The sequence below is a fragment of the Cibotium barometz genome, chromosome 26, assembly GCF_041138505.1.
Source record: "Cibotium barometz isolate CiBa-2024 chromosome 26, ASM4113850v1, whole genome shotgun sequence".
Lineage (NCBI taxonomy): Eukaryota > Viridiplantae > Streptophyta > Polypodiopsida > Cyatheales > Cibotiaceae > Cibotium > Cibotium barometz.
Window position 1 is genome coordinate 41,985,233 of NC_141071.1, and position 17,205 is coordinate 42,002,437.

Consider the following 17,205-nt stretch of genomic DNA (forward strand, 5'->3'; position numbering starts at 1 on the left):
GCACTGATGGATGGAGATGTATGGAGAGGCCCTTGGTTTCTATGATTTCTCGGATGATTAGGGCCAACGCCTCCGTACCACATGATATTATCGGTGCAGGGATGGCTGCCCCCCCATTGGTAGTAGAGGCACTCACTCGATCAGTCTCCTTTATACATAGCACTTGGGCTCTCCCTAGAGACGGATATGCTCGCTTAGCCCTAGAGTCTTCACGACAGTTGGCATCACAGGGAGACGGATCATGTTGGTATGCACAGATGACAGCTTGGTTCCAACTGCATGGCTTTAGTATGGACAGGCTACCTCCATTTCAGTACTCCCTGGATGCATCCTCCCTCTCTCTCACACGGGCAGAGATTACCAAACTTATCAGGCAGGACTTGACTCAGCTGGACACTAGGAGGACATGGATACAGCCGACACACGAGCTTGGTACGAAGATGGCTTTCTATAGAGATCATCTTCTCCAGCTCACGGAGGATGGGTTTCGGATTAGACCCAGCTACATGGATACTCATCTTTCTCATGGGGTACGGTGTGCTATTGGTCAGATGCGCACATCCTCACACCAGCTAGAGATTGAGACTCATAGATTCAAAGGAGTACCAACTTAGGCCAGAATTTGTCAGTTGTGCCAGATGGAGCCAGAGACAGAGTTACATTACATATGTCACTGTCCAGTATATTATGAGATACGAGGCCGTTTTCACTGCCTGTTCAGAGAGGGTTTTGGACCACTTTCCAGAGTCATGAGATACCAGGATCAGAGATGCCTCGGATTATACTTGCTGGAGCTGCGTAGACACAGAGAGGGTCTCTTGAGAGGGAGGGGATCACAGAGGGAGAGACACCTACAGAGGCAGATTACAGACTTCTTTTGACTAGAGATTGGGCAGTCAGGCCAGCAGGCATTGCCGCTAGCCCCAGAGTATAGCCGCACCAGAGGTACACTGATTGATCGGGCTATAGAGCTGGGGTGGTCCAGGCGCCCCAAGATGAGAGGCCCATCCCGACACCGGCGGAGACTACAACAGAGGATCAGGACCATACTAGCACAGCATGGGAGACGTCCAGTCAGAGTACTCACCATGGAGGACATTGAGGATATCCGCCATCGACCGATGAGAGACATCTTTGGATAGTGATGTATATGATGCTTACCTTGGTTGCTAGAGTTTTCCTTCCCAGATGTTATCCATTAGGAGCTCCTAGTACCTTACTTTTCCTCATAGTTGTTGTTTCAGTTTCAGTTAGTTGTTTAGTTGTTTTAGGTATCAGATCCACCAATCGTTGTAACCTTTTTGGTCTCATAGGTCATTTTGGCCTTTTGAGGACATTAATATATCATTTCATTTCATTTCTCTCTATCCCCTTATCCAACTAGTCTCCTTTTTTCCCGTTACAACCATGGGTACTACCCGTTCATCAAGAAGCTGTTACAAGTTTGTTACAAAACAAGAAGGCACGGTTTGTTGCACAATCGTCAATCCAACACTGATTTGGGCGGCGGCCAAACGGGCTGGTTGGCCGCCAACACCTGGCGATCACGATGGACGTTGCACCAGCAACAAAGCCCATGCTGCTTGTTCGAAAAAATTTGTGCCTGGGTTGCCACTTAGTCCGGATCCTCCTGTCCAGATTCCTTACGGCCTGTTCCAGCCGCCTTCTTATGGTACCTCCTCTGTTGCAATGCCCCCTGAGATGAACTTGATAGGGCGATTGGGAGCATATCGTGACTCATAAGCCCTCTTCCTGCTACTTACCCAAGCGTGCCCTATGCTAGTGCTTTCGTCGGCCCTCGAACTGCACGTCGATGGGCCGTGCCTCCGGATGCCTCGCCCTTGCCCTATGCATTGCTTCCACAGCCATGCCTCCTGCGAAGGCGTGGGGCTCTGTTTGTTTTGGGGTGATGAGGTCTTCTTCAAACACAGTCTGCTCCGGTTCCTTTGTCCTTCTCTGCTCACCTTGACTCCATTTCCACCCATAGGGTGGTGTTCCTGTAGGTTCAGGCTTTAGCACCTCCCTTTTCCTTTCTGCTTGTTGACTCTGTTGGTGAGGGGCTTTAGCAAGGTCGCTCTTTGAATGAGCTGTTGTCTTTTCACCCGGATCCGCGAGTCATAAGAGACCGCTGCTTCCATGTACTGCTCTGGATCCGAGGGAGAGGCTTCTACCTTGTCCAAATGCACTGTAACACGCGGAAGCTTCGGGGGAGATTGGTAACTTCAATGCTCAAAAATCAGCACGCTTTTCACGACGGAATTAACGCACAAAACTGAATGAAGATGTGCAAAAAATAGAGAGAGAGAGAGAGAGAGAGAGGGAGAGAGGAGAGGACACAGTAATGGGTCCCGAATACCCTCTGTAGGGCCCCCACCACGAATGGTGTATTTGCTTTATTAGAATGATGTAAATCTGAAAAGAAAATACAGGAAAACTTGATCTTGGCTGAGATAACTCTGCCCTTGACCTACAGTTCTTCACCCCTTTGCGCTAGCAAGCCCTTGGCTGTCTTGGCCCTTTGGTTGCTTTGGCTCTTGGTGAATTATGAGATAACACAATGGATTTGTGGCTCACGTATTATACTCCTCAAATAAAGCAGTCAGCCAGCTATAATCCCAGTCGTTTGTCTCTTATTCTGCCCACGACTGAATAATCAGCATTAAATGCTGAAATAACTGAAATAAAAGCTGCGCATCTTTTCCCTGATGGCTGGGCACTAGGCGCCTGTGCAAGATAGGGCTGGGCACTGTTTACAGGCTGTTTGGGGACTGGGAAGCCTGTATGGGCTGCCCCATACTTGCCCTTACAGCCATAAATAGGCTGTACAACCTGTATGCTTCCCCTAGCCTGCCCCTAGGGCTGTCCTACAGCCCTCCATGGCCTATCCATGGCTGGTGGGTACAGTCAAGGCCTTCCTGGCCCTCATGGGGGTGGTTTTACACTATCCCCATGCCCACACAAGTACTTGGGGTAGCCCTATGGGCTGGCCCCTTTCCTAAAAGCAAACCCTAACTATCTACACAATGATCTGGAATCCAATACCATACTGGATACACAGAATCACTGACATCCTTCCAGAGGGAGACTCACAGTGTGGACTGGCACTGTTTCATGTGCAAGACAGTGCACACCTGACCTTGGACTCATGTGCAGGACAATGCACACCTGACCTCGGACGACTGGGATGGAACCCTGGCTGACTCGTCTCGGACTAGGCTCACATGGGACCAATTTACCATCCCAGGTCCTGCACCTTCTGTACAGATATGTCTACATGGCAACCAAGTGCGGGATGCATGTGACATGCCCCCGCTTGAGAGTTGCCTTGTCCCTGCCTTTCTGTCTTCGACACTTCCAACTGGTTCATAAATTTTACAATCTCCTCCCAGTTGGAAGGTCTCAGGGCACCTCCTTGTTGGGCTGTCTGGATTAAAGTATGCATACATTCAAGGACAGTGCCCCTCCAGACTCCCATGCTCTTTTGGCCCAATTCTTCCTGGACCCTTCTTTGCAAATCTTCTTTCGTGCCCTTTTCCCTTTTTGCCCAGCCTTGGAAGTCCTCTATCATCTTATCTTTGGCTCTGACTTCCTCAACGTGCACCCTCCTCATAGCATCTATCTGCTCCTGCCTCTTCTGTGCCTCTTTTGCGTGTATCCTTCTCATAGTGTCCAGTTGTTCTGGTCTCTCCCAGATGTCAGCATGGGCTGTTGTTAAAGCGACATTCAGCTCATTGACTGTCATTTTTCCTCCTCTTCCTCTTGTCACCCTTGCAGGAGTGGCAGCCTCCACATCCTTCTTGAGGGTATTTATTGTCAACCCGTCCTGTCTTTGCTGCTCTTTGAACTCCTCGACTAGGACCTCTAGCTCTTCGATTCGAGCCCTGAGCACGGCTTCCATCATTCTCCTTCTCCTCCAGCTTCTTCGTTGCTGCCTGCGCATGCTCTTTTAGCTCATCGTCGGGGATTAGGTCCACTGATGATCCTTTGTATATTACGAGTTCTTTCCCCTTCCCATCTGTCTGCGCGGCTGGCTTCTTTCCATCCCCATTTAGGAGTGTGAATCTCCTTTTCCAAACTTCTAGTTCGTTTTTTAGCTCCTCATTTTCCAAGGCTCTCTTGCTAGTTCCGAGCCTGTTAGCTGGGTTTGATTGTCCGGAACCTCCTTCTGGATTTTTGTCTTGTAAATGGTAGGGTACCATCTGTTTGCAGGAAGGTGTCGATGCTTGCATTACCACTGTCAATTTCTTTAAATATTCCCCCGCACCTCCTTTAGATCCTCGATGGCATATCCCTCCGGAAATTCATCGGCATCCAAGACAGCCAACCTGGCTTCTGCCTTGACCAGATCAATTCTATCTCTATCAGCCTGGCCTGCACTTTCTTGATGATCTTGATGTGCTCCTCTCTAATTAAGGCGACCTGGCCTTCTATTGCAACCTGGCTCCTCCTCCTTTCCGGCTCTTACTTGTGCGTTCAACAAGGCTGTCAGGTACGAGCCAATCTTTGTTCTCGTGTTTGGTTGGTTAATTTTCCCAATCTGATCCTTTAAATTATTGTAAAGTACCTCGGCCCAAGCCACCTTTGTTTCTGCCTCCACCGCTTTCACCATCCCGTAGGCTTTTCTCAACATGCAATATGGCTTGCGGGTGAGATTGATCATCTCCACCACAAAGCGCATCTACTTCCATCAGTCTTCATCCACCTTTCCCATGATCATTCTCATCAGCTGGCTTGACCTCAGCCTCCCCCTCAGCCAGCAGTTTGAATACCTCGGCCACATAAAGAGGATTGAATACCCTCTTCTCACCTAATGGGAGCGTGATGATATTCAATTTCTGCAATTACTCGAGTTGCTCCGCGGCCTTGAAGTTCTGTTGAAGATCCTCCTTGGGCAGCTCCGCAAACTCCTTTAACACCATCTTCTCCGGCCACCACACATGTCTATCTGCCTCCTTGTATAAGGTGGATGACAGGTAATCAAATTCCATCATCTTTCTGGCGTCGGGTGTGCTGGGGTTGAGTGACAGAAGGCGTGGGCTTAAGCAAAGTTTAGAAACAGCGAAAGGTGAAATTTTTGCACAATGATTTTAGAATTATAATTTCGATGAAGAGGTAGCCGGCCATTGTCGTGTTGCACGCCTTCCCTAGGTACGGCCATAAATGCTCGATATCTCCATGATTTCCCCAAATCCCTTTCACAATATGACCATGACTGCCCGATGCACCGTTAATAACTAGGCAAAGAATAGGCGACGGCGACGACGACGTGGTATGTGTCCCTTTCCATCCATGCATCCTTTTTCGGGGTGGCAACCTTGATTTTCCCACCATCTCAACGCCACTGCCAACTAGCTCCTCGACTTCTGTGCATACTTAAGTCATATTTACATATGTACATCCTAATTTTGATTTTCGTTTCCACTGCTCATTTTGACATGGTATCAAAGCCCCAGGTGGCTTGAAGATTTAGAGACAATGAGAGCATTCAGGACTGCTGCATTTGATGCTGATTGGAGTATTTCTGGGCTGTACGGGACGTGGAGAAGAAGGTAGAAGACGGCATCATTGCTGGACAGCCACCTTGCATTTATTTGCAGCCTCTTCTTCATATTTTTTTTCACACCCAGCCTCCCTTCACAAGACCCAAGTAAACCCCCGAGATGGCTGATTTGCTCAAGATGGCAGAGAAACATGTGAAGATCCCCACCCTCCCGACGTTTCCAATTGACCGACAGTTGGACGGGAACAACTATGGCATCTGGAAGGTAATGATGGAGTCTGTCTTGGAGCCTTATGATTTGGCTGATTTCATTGAGGTTGGAGTTCCAAGGCCAGAGTTGGGGGAGAGCAGCTTTCACTATCACCAAGAAAGAGCGGGAGGCTCGCCGCTCAAGCACAGTTGTGTGATCGTGTCAATGCCTGTGTTCGTTCTTTCATCTTCCTCAATTGCAAACCCCAAGTGATTGTGCAAACCCCAAGTGATCAATCATATCAAACACACAATACTGGCTCGAGGGATTTGGCAGCACTTGGCTTCTTTGTACAATCGGGTATCGCCCATGAAGGGGATTTCCTTGGAAGTGCAGATGCGAGTGATGAATCCTACAAAGTCTTCGACGATGCGAGAGCACATCAACAAACTCAAGGCTCTTCAACAGGAGGTTCTTCAGGCTGGGAAGGAGATATCATCAGAGGACATGGCCATCACCTTGTTGTCTCATCTATCCCCTCAGTACTCATCTTTCTATTCTTCTTTGATCACCAGTGGGAGGCTCAGCACCATTACATGGGAGAGCTTGGACTTATGGTTTTGGACCAGGAAGAGCGGTTTCTAAACCCTCCACAGGGCGAAGGTTCTAAAGCTTTAACTGGCCATCAGTCAAAAGGCCGCAACAACAACAACAAGAAGGACAAAGGGAAGTCTTCACAGGCAAAGTCTTCTGAGAAGAAGCCCGACTATAAGCGTGATGCTTTGAAGGCCAAGCGGACCTATAACCGTTGTGGCCATAAGGGTCATTATTGGAGGAAATGTCCTTAGCGGAGCACCAATAAAGCTGCTAATTTCTCAACTGCAACCGCAAAGATTCCAGCTTTTGTGCACTTGCCGGAGCTTCATCTTCTTCGAGCAGGGAGGCGGTTGGTCTCACCGTTGGGGATACTCGGGAGTGGCTTCTAGACAGTGGTGTTTCCAAGCACATGACTCCTTCCCGAGAGTTGTTACCGAATCTTCGAAGGCAAACAGATCACATCTTTATTGGAGACAAGTCTACTATCCCGATTAATAGCGAGGGCAAGTTGGAGATCGTTCCCGATGAGAGAGGGGGAAAGCATTCCTCCCGAGTTCTTTATGTCCCATCTCTTGGCTTTCATCTTTTGTCAGTGCATCAAGTTTGCAAGACTGGCATACGGGTTGGAGTTTGATGAGCATTTTGTTGCTATCCAAGACAAAGCAACAGCCAGGTTGTTTGGGAAGGCAGAGTGGAGAATGGGATTTACAAACTCTCCGCACTCTCTTCTCTTACAGGTACTTAGCTCGGTGATTTATGGCATTTCCATTTTGGCCACTTGAATGTGGATGCGCTGCGGCGGGCATTCCGGGACCAGATGGTGGATGGCTTGCCAGATGTTGGCAGAAAGCAGGGACATTGCAGTTCTTGCATTCATGGAAAGCAACATAGGGAGTCTTTTCCGAAGCAGGCTACTAGGCGGGGTTCGAAACCAATGGAGTTGGTACACACTGGCTTGTGTGGACCTATGCAGACCCCATCTTTGGGAGGTTTCTTGTATTTCATGCTGCTTGTGGATGATTGTAGCAAGTTCACATGGGTGTATTTTCTTTCACAAAAGGACCAAGCCTTTGCTCGGTTTAAGGATTGGTATGTTTTGGTGGAAAAGGTGTCTGGATTGCAAGTGAAGACTGTTCAGGCTGACAAAGAAGGGGAGTTTTCTTCCAATGCTTTTGTGTGGTTTTGTGCAGAGCATGGCATCAACCAAGAGCTAGCCAATACAGGGTCGCCTTCAGAGAATGGAGTGGTTGAGCGTAAGAACGAGACTGTGGTGGAGATGGCGAGGACGATGTTGGAGCATTGTGATCTTCCTCGTCCACTTTGGGGAGAGGCTGTGGCTACGGCTGTCCATATCCTCAACCAATCTCCAACGGCTTCAATGCCTAAGATGACTTCATTTGAGGCTTATTTTGGCAAGAAACCAGATGTCTCCCATTTCCATGTTTTTGGGAGTGATGCCTATGTTCACATACCAAAGAAGCAAAGGGGGAAGCTTGAATCAAAGTCCCAGAAGCTTGTTTTTGTGGGATATAACTCTCTTTCCAAAGGCTACAAGTTATATGACCTAGAGCGGAATGAGGTTGTTGTCAACAAAGATGTCTTTGATGAGCATGTTCCAACTTCCACTGTTGAGAAGCCACCACTTCTTGGAGAACCAAATGAGTATGAGGATGATTCCCAAGCTATTGTTCCAGCTAGCCAGCCTCAGTCAGTTGTAGAGGTTGAGCCCGAGGTTGGAGATCCGCGGTAGCAGAGCACAAGGCTCCACATTCTGTTCAGATACCAAAGTGGTTGTTGGATACCATTCGGGAGTCGGTTGTTACGGAGTATCCCTCTGAGTGGCTGAGGATAGACCTCAAAGATCGCACAGAGTTCGTGATAAAAGTCAATCAAAGGAGCTTTTTACAGGTGAACTATGCATTGATGTCTCGTATCATTCGAGACAAAGAGCCTACTTCAATTAGGGAAGCTCTTCCCAAGAGACTTGGAGGAAAGCCATGTAAGTGGAACTTGAAGCCATAGAGAAGAATAGAACTTGGGAGTTGGTTCCGAGGCCGTCAAAACAATCAGTCATTGGTGTCAAGTGGGTCTACAAGACCAAGTATATGTCTGATGGGTCCGTGGACAAGCACAAGGCCAGACTTGTGACTAAGTGCTATGCTCAACGGCCTGTTATCGACTATGAGGACACTTTTGCACCAACATCTAGGATGACCACGATTCGGACAATTCTTGCCCTTACCTCTTGTTAGCAGTGGCCAGTGTATCAGATGGATGTAAAATCTACGTACCTGAATGGTGACTTGCAGGAGGAGGTGTATGTTGAGCAACCTCCAGGCTTCGAGGTTCGGGGATCTAAAGGAATGGTTTACAGGTTACAGAAGGCCTTGTATGGTCTTAAATAGGGTCCCAAGGCTTGGAACCAGAAGATTGATTCTTTCTTTCTTAGAAAGGGTTTCCAGAGATCAGTTGCAGATCCAAACTTGAATCTCTTTCGGAAACACGGTATGGTCACCTTGATTATCCTCTATGTGGATGATCTTATTCTCACTGGTGGTCAAGTGGAGCACATAGCTGTGACGAAGGCTGCCTTGTCAGAGGAGTTTGAGATGGCGGATTTAGGCTTACTCCATTTCTTTTTGGGATTGGAGATTCGGTAGACCCAAAGGGGGTTCTTTGTTTCTCAGCAGCGGTATGTTCATGAGTTGTTGGAGGCCTTTGGAATGGAGAACTACCAAGCCTATTTCATCTCCGATGGACCCGAATACCAAACTTGCTACTGTACATGATCCTTGTGAGCAGGTTGATGCCTCTTTGTATCAGAAGCTTATCGGTTCATTAATTTGGTTGCTGAACACCAGATTGGACTTGAGTTTTCCAATGAGACTGTTGAGCTCATTTATGCAGACACCTTTGAAGACTCATTGGGACGCAGGGTTGCGGATCTTTCGGTATCTGCAAGGTACAAAGGATCTTGGACTCTTTTATAACATTGGAGGGGGAACGAAGGACCGAGTCAGTCTCCAAGGTTGGAGTGACTCTGATTGGGCAGATCCAAACACAGTCAACCACCCAGGTTAACTATCTACCTAAGAAGATCACGTTCAGGTGAGTCAATGAGCCAATCCCTCATCCTTTCATTCTTGGCTGCACAATGAGTCACTTTTTCTGCAGTCCAAAAGTCCGAAAAGAATGAAGTGATGCTGGCCACGTGTCATCTGACATGCAAGACCTGCATTTGATTGTGGAATCGGTTACATAACAACACTGATCCAGTGACCCATGTTGTTGTCTACCACTGGATCAGATTGGAGAAGACCTCAAAAAGCGGTTGCTTCCACCAAAGTACCTTGTCAGACTACAAAATAAGTTCTGGAGTTTGCGGCTAGGCACGCAGCTTGTACTTACGTTTGCCAACAAGGTCACCTTGTTGGGCTTACAGTTGCAAAAGTCAGACAAGGAGAAAACAAATTCTTTCCTATATGGATTGAACCAGTCTCTAGTGGTACTTATAAAGCTTCCACCCTCAATAGTTTGAGGACAACATTCAGGACACAACAGGAAGCTGCGGACTACCCAACAGTCCAATGTGCCAAAGCCGCCCCAATCTGGGGATAAAAGAGAGCAACCCCAAGGGTCTTCTCAAGCCCAATCATAGGCACATAAAGCTTCCAGCTCCAAGTTTGAAAACTTTGAACCAATTTTGACCCCGACCAAAAGGCCAAGGAGAGCATAACATGGGGCACCTTGTCTGAAAACAAACTACAGTAAGGACCGGTGCTATTATTGCCACACAGTTGGACACAACAAAAGGTCCCATCCCAAAAGACAGTCAGCAAACCCTAGCCCCACACCATCCATGGCCAAAGTAGTCACCCACCACCTCCAAGGCCAACTCCTCTAGGTGTTATCATCACTCAACCGGGAAGATGAGTGGGAGGGGGTGTGTACTCAAGTGTCGAGCCAAACGAACTGTTCAAATGTTATGACTACATAGGGGGACAACGTAATGTCATACGATTTGACAGTGGTAACACCAACAACGTCATCACAGAGCAGGCCATTCATCGTGCCCATTTGGCATTGACATTAGTTCAAGAGGCAAGTAGAGGAGTTCGGTGTCGGGATGTGTACAAGGATGAGGTACGAAACCCGCAATGCCAAGCTCATAATTCAACACATGGGATTTGTGCATACATTCATGGTCACTCCATTGACAAATGTGATCCTACCCATGAAGTGGTTCCACAAATTCAAGCCCATTCCAAGCTCTGACAAGCATATGTTTTCCATCACAGAGAGAGTATCTAAACCGGCTATCATTAAGAGCGAGAGTGGCAACCCAAATTTTGCTGTGACTTCCCACATCTAGGCCCCAAGCGAGAAGGTAGAAGGGGCGCCCAATGTGCTGTGATTTACATCCAAAGGCCAGTACCCAGGCTTGTACTTTGGAAAAGCACAAAACATTGTTTTCCCAATCCCACTACTTGTTTCTCCGGGACAACCGCCTACCTTGTCTCTGCCCGCCCTCTCATCTAGGCCAAGCGAGAAGTTAGAAGGGGGGGCCAACTTGCAGTGATTTACATCCAAAGGCCAGTACCCAGGCCTGTAGTTGTTTCTCCAGGACAACCTCCTACCTTGTCTCTGCCCGCCCTCTCATCTAGAGGATTGTTGGATAGATCTTCTACCATGCTCAAAGGTTATGGAAAGTACGAAGCCTTGTTTTTCCAATTCTAGGAGTTGTTTCTCTGGGATAATCTCCTACTCCTTGTCCACCCACCCTCTTGTCTAGAGGATCATTGTATTGATCTTCTACCATGCTGAAAATCTCCGAGCAAATTTTCATACTGCCTTGGTTATTCTATGGAGGTAGAGAGACCGCCAACTAAAGTAGTTACTACAGTCTGGGTTTATTCCACCCAGTGTGCACCCCTGTTTGCGACTCCATTCCTCTTCCTCAAGCTGAAAGATGGATTGGCACGTCTTTGTGTCAATTATACAGCTCTCAATAAGCTGATTATAAAGAACAAATTCCCATGCCCAGCATCGAGTATATCCTTAAATGGTTAAACAGTGCCAAAAAAACAAAAACCACGCTTCAAAGGGATCATCTTGATCCACCATTGTACTGGCCCATCTCTTTTCTACCAGGCTATACACCATTGTAATAGCCCATCTTGATCCGCCATTGTACTAGCCCATCTCTTTTCTACCAGGCTATACACCCATGGACTTAAAACATACTTTTTTAAAGCCACTTTCTTAAGATTGAAAAATAACTATGAATTTTATGTATAAAAAATTAGATCAAAAAATTTCTTACAAGTTTCAAAAATGGATGCTAGTTCACTGATTTAGCTTTTAGCACCCCTGTAGAATGGACTTGATGAAGGTGACCTTTCTCTGCCACCCTTTTTGGTAATCATGGCTTCCAGGAAGGCAACCTGATGACCAGCAGCCACTCATAAGAATCTCAATTACATGCAATGGTTACATAATCTTTGTTAGTTCATGAAGTCGGGAACTAAAAGTTGGCTGACAGGGTAACAATAGTAAGCATAAAACTGCAGCCTTGCAGGCAGGGATACCAGAACTGGTACCAAAGAGTAAACAGCAAGTTACTATAAGATTCAAACAGGCACCTTCCGTTCCAACTCCAAGACTCTTGTGTCACTATCTTTTTTTTGCTCTAAGGCCTGCATAATTGTTGCTTCCATCCACCTATTTTCGGCTTCAACCTGAAAAAACGAACATATCCCATGAGACCTAGTGAGACCATTCTTGTACTCTACCTTAACAGTTGTAAACGATACACATGGTCAATTAGTAAAAGCATTAACATGTTAGCAAGTGAACTTAACAATTAGAAGTGTAGAATGTCCAAGTTACAAGAGCTTCAAGTTAGATACAATGGCTAAAAAGAAGAAATATATACAATAGAAGAGGAACAAAATATCTCAGGCAAGGAAATACTAAGGTTTCAAATTCACATGCCAAGAGACTTGACTCTCCTTCAAAATAAATATACAGGCAAATCATTAGAGGAAAAGCTGTCTGTACTAGGAGATGTTATCCTCAATAGTGCAGAGAATGCTTTGCAGCTAATAGACACTGAGCTCAGCTGAATGCTTCTTTTTCATGCAATTTGTGGTTTGATTGAAAATTCAAGGATGCAAGAAAAGAACAGGAAGGTTATTGATAGAGCAGGCTCATCATGAACTCAAGTAGTTAGCTTAGATTAATGTGATGCACAAACAATAGCTATTTTTGGTTCTCATATACATTAAGTACGAATTGGGTCTTCTGCCCCAATTGGGAATACGAGACACTGTTAGCTTCTACATGTGAACCAGCCGTTCTAGTGTTTTCCTGTGTTTGGATAAGCATGCATTAATAAGGTCAAATGGTTTGGTATTGGGAAAGGCCTTTATGTACATGGGCTTGTACTTCATTTTATACCAATCAAATCAATCAACCTTGAGTCGTGAGACACTGTTAGCTTCTACATGTGAACCAGCCCTTCTAGTGTTTTCCTGTGTTTGGATAAGCATGCATTAAATAAGGTCAAATGGTTTGGTATTGGGAAAGGCCTTTATGTACATGGGCTTGTACTTCATTTTATACCAATCAAATCAATCAACCTTTGAGTCGTGCAATTTAGCTCCCACGTATACTTCCATCTCTCTCTTTCTCTCTCTTTACATCATGGCTGCAGTCGTGTACTTTCACCCGCCATAGCTAAACCCTAGCTCTGGCTGCTCCTTCAATTGGTATCAGAGCTGCCAGGTTCTGCCTGCTTACTGCATGCCCACGGCAGCCTTCCTCGCCATGTGACGCTCTGCCCACCTGTGCAACCTTCGTCAACTGTGGTCATACTCGTTGCCAAAACAGGGATGTGCGCTGCTCTGCCGTGTCACTGTGGTAGTCTCTAAGTCTTATAAGGCTTATCTAAGCCTTAATAAAGACCTGCTCACAACTACCTGCTGCTGAGAAGCTGCGCTGGGCCATCTGACAGCGTCGTCTGTCTCTGTCTTCACCGTGAGAACCTACGCCCAGCCACAGCTTACCTACCGCCACTGAAGACACCAAGAGGCCGTCGCCTTGCCCAAAGAGCCTCTGAACTCCAAGCTACCTCTTCACCACGATGTCCACCTAAAGGCCTCCACTCCACACAGCCGCTTTTCACCAGCAGCTCGACTTACCTGCAGACAACCATCAAAACAAAGCCAGATTTGGGGCTTCTCCCAATTAATGGTAAAATTGCGCAATCAGAAATTTGGGGGTTTTTAATTTTTGGCCAAAATTGCGTAATTGAAGCTCCCACAGCATCAAAGATTTGGGCTTTTCTGAAATTTAGTGAAAAATCGTCAAATTACAACCCCTGCATTCTTGAGAAATTGGCTTTTGCAAAAATCGAGCTCGTGCATTGAAATTGAAGGGCCTAGCATGCTCATTTTTTGAGGCTTTCTCAATAATTGGCATCCCATGGCAAAATTGAAGCAGCCTACATCAACCAACTTCATCTCCATGTGTACCAAGAGCAGCGGAATCGCATTGCATCCATACCAGCAGAACTCGTCGGCTGCCCCAAGTGTTGATTGCCTGGCAATGCCGTGGCAAATGGCATCTTCACCGACATCTGTTTGAGGGGGGAAAAATAATCTCCCGTAATTATTTTATGTTTCTATGTGTGTTGAGTTAGGGTTCTCTGCCCGGGTAGTCCCCCAAATATGAATAAATAATGTTTGTGTGTGGGATACTCTGCCTGGATTAAATCCAAAACGAGATGTAATAATTAGTGTATGTGTGCTTTGAGTTGGTCATCTCATAATACTCCGCTATCCGTGTTCAAAGCAAAGGGGGAATTATTGTGTATGAAACCAATATAGGTCATGTAGCTTGTCCCCTGAGTCTAAGTTGGGGACAAGCTACATGAACCTTCGAGCCATGCTAGGGTAAGCCTCTCAGCCATGCTAGTGTTGAGCTGAGGACAAGCTCACCAGCCTCTAAGCCAAGTTACATGAGCCTCTGAGGCAACAACCATGAACATGCCAAGCTCGGAGCATGTGTATTCCTGACTGTTCCACATCACACTCCCACCTTTGCTCCAAGGGGAGATTTGTTGGAAAATCGGAGCTTCATGTGTGTGTGTGTGTGTGTGTGTACACTCTCTTATAGAGAGTTAAGTGTGTGTGTGTGTGTGTGTGTGTACACTCTCTTATAGAGAGTTAAGTGTGTGTGTGTGTGTGTGTGTGTGTGTGTGTACATGTGAATCGCCTCTTAGGGTGGATAAGGATACATTAAATAAGGTCAAATGGTTTGGTATTGGGAAAGGCCTTTATGTACATGGGCTTGTACATCAATCAAATCAATCTCAACCTAGAGTCGTGCAATTTAGCTCCCACGTGTACTTCCATCTCTCTTTCTCTCTCTCTTTACATCATGGCTGCAGTCGTGTACTTTCACCCGCCATAGCTGTTGCTGGAAAACCCTAGCTCCGGTTGCTCCTTCAAGCTTGGTCTCCTCTGCTTGCATCACCCCTGGATCTATTCTTCCTTGTCTGCTCATCATGGAGAAGTAATCCAACCAGCTCCTCAAAGGATATAGGACTACCTTCTCCTCCCATAGAGATTTTCGGGCAACTATGAAAACTCTGATAGGACTCCACTAATTAGGAATGGTAGTAACCAATTTGTACAGAAGCTTCTTTCGAATGCTCAGAAGAGAGGGGCTAGCTACTGCTCTCTGAAGATATCGATGCCCACCTGCATCCAAGATAACGGACTGGAGTGCCTAGCGGGATCCACAGGAGAGCCTCACCTAGGCACCAAGTCGAAGCGGGTGGAGAACCAACCCAAAAACCACACGACTTGTGCCAGTTGATCTATTCCCCCAACATTGCCTCTAAAAATCTCTGAAGATTCCCCACCTCTCTAGATAAGTATGTTGCTGTGTCATCTGCGAACTCTTAGTCTGGCAGCTCCTCCCGAGTACAGACGGGGAGACGAAATCCCAAGAGTCTAGTCTCCTAAGCTCAAAGAAAGTTGCTCATGGCCTCAGTGACAAATAGAAAGAGGTAGGGTGCTAGAGGGCAGCCCTGTCGGACCGAGTGAGAAAGGGGAAAACTGCCACCTCTGGTTCCTAAATGAGAACTTGACTGTGATAGGCCAAATAAAGTCCGGAAACACCACAGATCCACTCCTCCGGAAAACTCATCCGGTATATTGTGCCCTCCAAAAAGCCCCAGTCAACTCTCTCATAGGCTTTCTCGAAATCCAAAAGGAGCACAATGAGATCATGTTGCCGCATCCTAGCCAAAGTTGTCGCCTCCCAAAAAGTAAAGAAGATGTCCAAAATGCTCTGATCCTGAACAAAACCTGTCTGAGTATCATGAATCAAATCGGGGAGGACGGGCTGAAGTCTCCAGCCAATGGCCTTGGCCAAAATCTTGTAAGCGGTCCCAAGGACAGTGATGGGTCTCTGTCGGAATGCATAGCAAAAAAATAAGACAATTGCTATAGAGAACTAAACGCATAAATCTAGAGAGAGAGAGAAGCTATATAAACTCTGCTATATACACATGAAACCAATACAAATGAGGAGATGGGGGAAAGGGTGGTATTTATACCACCCTATGGTACCAGTCAGCGAGCCCTAAATCAGTCGACAGGCTGCCTCTCATGTCCACGACTGGTAAAAGCCAGTCGGCCAGCAAATGAAAAGTCGGGCAGCACAAAAGCTCAGTCAGCTAGCATAGTATGAGTCGGCCAGTACAGTCAACCCCCCACGACGAGTAAAAATAGGAAAAAAAACATGGAAAAAATGGGGAAAAATGACACCCCCTCTCAGCTCCTATGGATGTGGAACCAACCCCAGTGAGCTGGAGTGCTGCCAGAGCATAGCCTGAGGTAGAGACTTCGTGAAGAGGTCCGCCGCATTGTCCTCCGTCGAACAATAAACAAGCAAGATGTCACCAACCAAAATCTTCTCACGATCAAGTGATATTGTATCTCTACGTGCTTGGTCCGGGCATGGAAGACCGGATTCCGAGCAATAGCTTTACAGCTCTGGTTATCACATTGGATGATCGTGGGTTCCTTCTGTGGAAACCCAGTCTCGCTAAGCAACCTCCGCAGCCACACAACCTCACAAGCAGCCCGGTACTCTACCTTTGTAAACGACAAGGCAATAGCTGACTGTCTCTGGCTGCTCCATGAAATAGCTCCTGATCCAAGGGAAAATCCGTAGCCTAATGTAGATCTCCTCGTGTCTGGATCTCCTCCCCGATCGGAGTCACTCCAACCTTGGAGTCGGATTCCATCCGTTGTCCCCTCTGTAGTGTCATAGAAGAGTCCAAGATCCTTCGTACCCTACAGATACCGCAAGATCCACAATCCTGCATCCCAACGAGTCTTCAAAGGCATCTGCATGAATGAGCTCAACAGCCCCACGGGAAAGCTCAAGTCCAATCTAGTGTTCAGCAACCAAATCAATGACCAACAAGCTTCCGATACAGAGAGGCATCAACCTGCTCACAAGGATCTTTCACTGTAAGTTTGGTGTTCAGGTCCATCGGTGAAGTAATAGGCTTGCAGTTCTCCATCCCAAAGGCCTCCAGCAACTCATGAACATACTCCTGCTGAGAAACAAAGAACCCCCTCTGGGTCTGCCAAATCTCCAATCCCAAGAAGAAATGGAGTAAGCCTCAGTTGGTCATCTCAAACTCCTTTGACAAGGCAGCCTTCGTCACTACTATGTGCTCCACATGACCGCTAGTGAGAATGAGATCATCCACATAAAGGATAATCAACGTGACCAAACCGCGCTCCTGAAAGAGATACAAGTTAGGATCTGCAACATTGATCTCTGAAATCCTGTCCGTAGAAAGAAGGAATCAATCTTCTGATTCCAAGCCTTG

At 46.9% G+C, this 17,205-nt stretch overlaps 1 protein-coding gene across 3 annotated transcripts in view; it reads right to left on the reverse strand.

Annotated features, from left to right (window-relative positions):
- The window catches only part of LOC147623985 (uncharacterized), an 86,230-nt gene that overhangs the window by 39,103 nt on the left and 29,922 nt on the right, over positions 1-17,205 (reverse strand). For all 3 annotated transcript variants that reach the window (XR_015269243.1, XM_086820663.1, XM_086820662.1), the window contains exons 5-6: positions 11,930-12,025; positions 11,611-11,731 (exon numbers count right to left, since the gene is read on the reverse strand). Coding sequence is in view for 2 of the 3 variants with exons in the window: in XM_086820663.1 (XP_086676789.1) it covers positions 11,642-11,731; positions 11,930-12,025 (186 nt within the window). In the remaining variant the exon portion in view is untranslated. The remainder of the gene's footprint in view (positions 1-11,610; positions 11,732-11,929; positions 12,026-17,205) is intronic.